The 6,246-nt window shown below is 38.4% G+C and overlaps 2 protein-coding genes across 2 annotated transcripts; one reads left to right on the top strand and one right to left on the bottom strand.

The window, feature by feature from the left end:
- LOC108341519 (protein MAINTENANCE OF MERISTEMS-like) lies at positions 1-2,158 on the top strand. The gene is made up of 5 exons (XM_052874484.1): positions 1-360; positions 429-1,091; positions 1,179-1,760; positions 1,840-1,995; positions 2,135-2,158. The coding sequence occupies exons 1-5, from the start codon at positions 1-3 to the stop codon at positions 2,156-2,158; spliced, it is 1,785 nt and encodes a 594-aa protein (XP_052730444.1).
- Positions 2,159-2,347: 189 nt separating this feature from the next.
- LOC128195805 (uncharacterized) lies at positions 2,348-4,957 on the bottom strand. Its single transcript, XM_052874483.1, has 5 exons — positions 4,413-4,957; positions 3,888-4,328; positions 2,783-3,737; positions 2,498-2,689; positions 2,348-2,422 (listed from the first exon to the last, which is right to left on the bottom strand). Exons 1-5 carry the CDS (start codon positions 4,955-4,957, stop codon positions 2,348-2,350), a joined length of 2,208 nt encoding a protein of 735 aa, XP_052730443.1.
- Between the last annotated feature and the right edge of the window lie 1,289 nt (positions 4,958-6,246).

Raw genomic sequence — 6,246 nt, 5'->3', positions numbered from 1 at the left:
ATGGCAAGAACACGTGGTGCATCTTTTAATTCTCGAGGTGAGAGTTCTCGAGGAGAGAGTTCGTCGCAGGGTGAAGCTCGGAGAAGACCTACCGTTTTTGCTCGTAGAAGTCGGGCAGCTCCTATCCAGGATGACCCCATAGTTGAGGAGCGAGCCATTGAGGAACAAACATATGAGGCATATGAGACTCATGGTGAGGAGAATGCATTTGAGGCCCCTAACGATGATGACGATGAGGAGGAGCATGCGGATGTTCATGACATACAAGAGGATGTCGGTGGATTTCTTGGAGGTCCACACGATCATTCATTGTTGACGCACTATGTTCAGCATGTAGCTTATGCTATTTCCAAAGGCCGGGTGAGTGCAAAAATAAAATTTATTGTATTATTTTTTTAATAGAAATTTTATTAAATATTGATGTGTAGGATCGAGGGGACACACTGAAGTTGATCTCCCACGGAAAAAAAGTAAATAAGTTAGGACCATGCCACGAGGAAATTCAAGACATTGTGTTGAATTCCAGTTTGATGCCTCTTACAGGGATTTGTTATGATTACGTTGATAAGGGGTTACTCCTCGGATTCATAGAGAGGTGGCATTTTGAGACCAGTAGTTTCCATCTCCCTATAGGGGAGATGTCGATTACTCTTGATGACGTCTCGACATTACTTCACCTGCCCGTGATGGGACAAATGTGTGATTTGGAGGAGTTGGAGTTTGAGGAGGCTCGTACAGCCCTTGTGCAACTGCTCGGTGTTGATGGTGGCACAGCAGGTGCTGAGATGAAGAACGCACGTGGTCCGAAAGTCAGACTCAGCTGGCTTAGAGAGATATATGTTCAGAGGTGTGAGTCGCAGCATTGGGACTATGTTGCTAGAGCATATTTGTTGCATCTAGTAGGATGCACGATTTTTGCAAATAAGAGTGCCAGTTCTATACGCGTGTCTTACTTATTGTTATTTAGAGACGTACACGCGTGTGGCAGATATGCTTGGGGAGTTGCTGCACTCGCCTATTTGTACGAGCAGCTCGGGGATGCGAGTCTCGCGTCCACGAAGCAGATGGCTGGATATTTGACTCTATTTCAGGTACAGTTATAACTTTGACATTTATTTCATGTATTTATTTCCATGTTCGAACATGGATGTAATTTAATTGAATAATTATTTTTTTAGAGTTGGATATACGAACATTTTCCTGGCATGGGGAGGAGGCGGTTGGTGACTTCTTACGATGATACCACACCACGTGCCATGAGGTGGCAGAGCCCTAGGCAGAGTTCCACTCTCGCAGAGATTCGGTCACAGTTGGATGCGCTGACATACAGTGGAGTTGTATGGCATTCGTATGAGGGGCATCGAGGCATTCGACCATTCTTCGGCATTTGTATGTATTCTGGATGGATTCGGATTGGTGACACCCTTTGTCGTCATTTGCCTGAACGTGTGCTGAGGCAATTTGGGTTTCCGCAAGACATTCCACGATCACCGACTTCGGTTCCAGATGCAGATGTAGTGGCCATTGATCATGTTTGGTTGCACTTCAGAGCTCACGTTGTGAGTAATGTCAGACATGCAGCATCCCCTTCTGACTGTGTTGATGGGTACATTCAGTGGTTCAAGAGGGTTTCACATCCTTATATTATTGCTGTTGCAGATGACGCGCGACCGGCTCTTGCGCCTAGACAGTGCCCCGATGTTCCACATGAGGCACGACCCCATCGTAGATCGTCTCCACCTTCACCATCTGGCGCCCTGGTATGTTATTTTTCTTTGTTTATATTATTAAATTTTGATCACCTTGTTTATTTAATTGTTTGATATAATTATAATGCAGGCTAGATTCAGGCGAATGGCGAGAATGTTACAGTCCTTGATATCGTGTCGTCATGTGACCGAGGGTACTGTTGCACATCAGGTGTCAGTGGACCTGCTTCAGATTGCTAATGAGGGCATCGACGAATATTCCCCGACTAGGAGAGGGCAGAGGCATGTGCGTGGTAGACGGTCGACGTCTAATTGATACGACTTTGTATTTCATTATGTATCACAGGACTTTATATTTCCTTTTTCTCATTATGTATTATTTGACATCATATTGAGTTACATGTTCGTTTATATTGGTTATATAGATGATCAAATATTTATATGTTTAAGTGGGAAAAAATAAGAACTTAATTAACAACAACTAATATAAATATCATGAATACTGATAATATAAATATGTTCATACATAAATAAATACTACATAAATATCACGAATCACCTAAGTCAACATAAGATGTTGTTATGTCCATCAACTGTTCAAATGCGTGCATCCTACTAGTATAAATAGATGACCACGCTCATGCCTCAGGATAACAGTGGGTTGAGGACATGATATTCACCATGGGCAACGGACAACCTTCTTGTAGCTTAACCTGCATTATACAAATTACAATAATTAATTGAGTGATAAGTAATTTTAAAATGAAATCATAAAAAAATGCACTTACCTGCACAAAATGACATCCATGAACATGTCCTATACAAATTAAGCAATGTTGAGTTATATCAGAAGGTGGTGTGGAACGTAGTGGGAAGATAGTATAATTTTGAGAGTATGACAAACACACTAAGATAACGTTACATCGGTTAGCAATTGCATAACCAATGTCTGGTAATGTCATCCACTTGTTCATGTTAGCCTGTTATGAATAAAAGAAGTTGTTAGAAAAAAAACAAATGTAATAAATAAACTACATAAAACGGGAAACACTTATCGCCGACAGTGATTGCACCAACAAAGAGTTCCTCAGTTCTTCTAGTCTATCATAGCCTCCTACTAGGCTTGCATATTCATCACGCCATGCACTGAGTTCTTTGTACAACTCATTCCTGATAACGGGCCATGAATCTTCTCCGAGTCCCAACAACGCAGCAATGCATCTATACCCACAATGACCATCAGCCACAACATCAACAACGTCCACAATGAAGGGGTGAGTAGTAGAATGAAACTGGTCTATCATTGGAACTCTCCTTTTCTTCATTGGTTTTGGATTTGATTGTAATTTACTTCTCATAGATGAAGATTCTATGGTTGAATGAAAGGCGTCCACATACTCAAAATATGATGGATCCCGCGTAGTAGACCTTTCATTTCGTTTAACTTTGCTTATTTGTGCACCCTTTGTCTTGACTTTATGTAATGGAGGGACCATTGATGTCAATGTAGGACAAACAATCTCAAGTAACTTCTGCTTGATGGTGACTTTACCGCCAACGTCAGCCTCATTGAATCGTTCTTCTACTTGTTTCAACTCATCTTTAATGGATAACTGAGGCTCAGTTTCATTTAATTCAACATTTGAGAAATGCAATCTTCGCCACATGATATGAAATTCACCTATAGGGATCATCCTAGGATCATATCGTGCTAATTCACATGCACACGGGACACCAAATGTACGTCTCAATACGCATCCACACTTTGAGGAGTTCAATCCTATCTGTTGCACTATTTTCAATTCCTGAGCAATGAGATCCAATGCATATCGAGACACACGTCCAATAAGTTCTCTATATATGTAGCCTTTAAAATGGTCACTCGTGAGCAACAAACTACTTTCAAATGATGCCTTAATCTTGTTGTGTTGTAGGATAATGACGTTATGAATATTATCCCAACAAGAACACAAATCACCCATACTATTGCCCAGAACTTTCTTCAGGCTCCAATGAGCAGATTCAGCCCTAAAACAATAAAAAACCTTCAACAAGTGCAAATAAATATTTATCTACAAAACAAATAAATAAAATAACATTACAACATACCTATTTGTGGTTGTGTTCCCTAGATGCATTACTTTGTTCGTTCAGAACTTTACAAAGTATGTGCTGTACGGAATAATCCAATTCTGATTGACATATTCAAAGAACAAAGGCCATGAACTGCTTGCATATTGAAAACCATTCACATACTCAGCAAACAAGCTTTCATCAGCACAATCCATCACATTTTCCCATGCATCCATCAACACTTCCCAAACCTCAGTAGAATGAACTAACATTTTGCATTTAGCTTTAACATTTTTAAGGATGTGGAACCGACATAACATCTGATATGACTCAGGGAATACATTTGCTATGGCATTCATCAAAGCCAAGTCTCGGTCAGTGACAATGACTTTAGGACCACCCTCGGATGTTAAAAATAAACCTTTCAGCTTTTCCAAAGCCCATGTGAAATTACTCTGCCTTTCAGTAAACAAGAAAGCAAATGCTGCTGAGAAGGTTAACCCTGTAGACGTCATACCCACAATCTCAAGCAACGGAAGTCTATATCTATTTGTTTTATATGTGGAATCCATCATAAATACAACATTAAATGAGTTTAACAATTTCACCGCATCAGGATGTGTCCAAAACAAGTTAGTAACAACCTCTGAATCATCAGCACACCTACTCCAGTTAATGTACTTATCCCGATCCAACAACATCATAAGTTGTTGTAGTTCAGTTCTGGACCCTCTTAATGATCGTTTATACGCATGCCTTGCGTTGTAGATTTGTTTAATCGTTGTGACATTTCGATCATTATTTTGTTTGAGTGTTAATAAAATATTTGCAGGTGTAACTTTACTCTTTGTCATATCAACCAGTAATGACTTCTCACTCGTATTTAACCTGCCAGCATAAGGGTGACCAACTAAAGTTTCAGCCAACTCATGGTTGTGATGTCCACACATCACCTTCAACACCCATCCGACCCCATCTGAACATGGTTTACCCTTTAATCTAAACGGACATTCACATTTACGAGTGCCGTATACACTAGCCACTGCATCAGCTTTGTATTTCCTATATTTTCCCCTTCTTTCACATCCAAGTATGACGAACGTTTTTCTTCCCCGTACACCAGTAGCTATGTCAGATCTTACTATTACCACAACAAATCCTAAATCATAAGCCATCCCTCTTACCCATTGAATTAAGTGCTCCCGTGAATGAAATATTTCATTTGTTGTAAATTTATTTGTTAAATCCCTCTCTACAACTTTGCTAATTGATGAAGACAAATCAGATTTCAAACTACAACCAATTTGAGAATCCATATGAAGATATTCATCCATTTTAAATAATAATCACCTACAAAATTATAATGAACCTTATTAACATAATTAATAATTAATCAAACAAATATAAAAATATTAATATAATTAAATTATATATTTGATATAAATAGAGTAATAAATAATTTTTTATATAATTATAAAATTATTAAAGAATTAAAGATACAAATCTATAAAAAATATATATTTTACAAAATTATTACGTTTAAAAACTAACTATATATAACATCTAAAATTAAAAATTTAAATATAAACTACTATAAATAAAATAATAACAGAAACCTAAAATGAAAACGAAGCCTAAACGGATGACATCCTTCAACGGATGTCATCCGTTGAAGGATGTCATCCGTTTACGCTCGTTTTCATTTTACGTTTCGTTTTCATTTTGGGGCTCATGCGAACGATTATTGGAAGCATTATTGGAAGGGTTTAGGGTTTAGGATTTAGGGTTATTGGAAGAATTACGACTACTATTGGAAGAATTATGACTACGTACCTGGAGAGGAACCACGACAAGCACACTACACCACAACAGCACACTGCACCACGTACTGCACCGAGAACAAGAGGAAGATTACTTGATAATTCTTTTCACGATCACCAAGCTTTGAAGAAAAATATTTTACTCATACAAGGAACTACGTAGGTTATCAGTGAAATATGTTATAAATGAGTAAAATTAAAAAACAATAATTCTAAAAATAAAATTTTACTGAGGGGCAAAATAGTAAAGGGGAGGTGGAGGGAGAAAGGTGTGGTGGTGGAGGGAGCAACACCCTTAAAAGATAATTAGATCTCGTGGCCCAATCTTATCCAAGTAAAGGCCCATGAACAATAGTGTAAATAACACGTTATACAAAGTATATTATTATGTTCATTAATTATTGTATCTATTACCATTTGACGCATTAGGCTAACTTGAGTGTCAGAGTGTCTTCTATAGACACAACCCATATACATATTGAAAAGGGTGAATACCCCTAGAAAAGAAAAGTACGCTTGAAGAGAACGGGTATCTCGTGCTTGAAGCTACGAACGCTTCAATTTGGAATCTTTATAGAGTATATTCGGCTCTATAAGAACAATTGGCGTCCACCGTAGGACCGACATATATTATGCGAAGAAGA

Source organism: Vigna angularis, chromosome 3 (assembly GCF_016808095.1).
Source record: "Vigna angularis cultivar LongXiaoDou No.4 chromosome 3, ASM1680809v1, whole genome shotgun sequence".
In the NCBI taxonomy this organism is placed as follows: Eukaryota; Viridiplantae; Streptophyta; class Magnoliopsida; order Fabales; family Fabaceae; genus Vigna; species Vigna angularis.
The sequence above is the reverse complement of the archived record's forward strand: the minus strand, read 5'-3'. Positions and strand labels throughout refer to the sequence as shown.

Excerpts from the sequence above, each read along its gene's own strand:
- LOC108341519 (XM_052874484.1), top strand. The coding sequence starts at position 1 with ATGGCAAGAACACGTGGTGCATCTTTTAATTCTCGAGGTGAGAGTTCT. Across the intron at positions 361-428 it reads ATGCTATTTCCAAAGGCCGG|GATCGAGGGGACACACTGAA; the intron begins GTGAGTGCAAAA and ends ATTGATGTGTAG. Across the intron at positions 1,092-1,178 it reads GATATTTGACTCTATTTCAG|AGTTGGATATACGAACATTT; the intron begins GTACAGTTATAA and ends TTATTTTTTTAG.
- LOC128195805 (XM_052874483.1), bottom strand. The coding sequence starts at position 4,957 with ATGGCTTATGATTTAGGATTTGTTGTGGTAATAGTAAGATCTGACATA. Across the intron at positions 3,738-3,887 it reads AATCAGAATTGGATTATTCC|GGCTGAATCTGCTCATTGGA; the intron begins GTACAGCACATA and ends TTATTGTTTTAG. Across the intron at positions 2,423-2,497 it reads ATGGATGTCATTTTGTGCAG|GTTAAGCTACAAGAAGGTTG; the intron begins GTAAGTGCATTT and ends TGTATAATGCAG.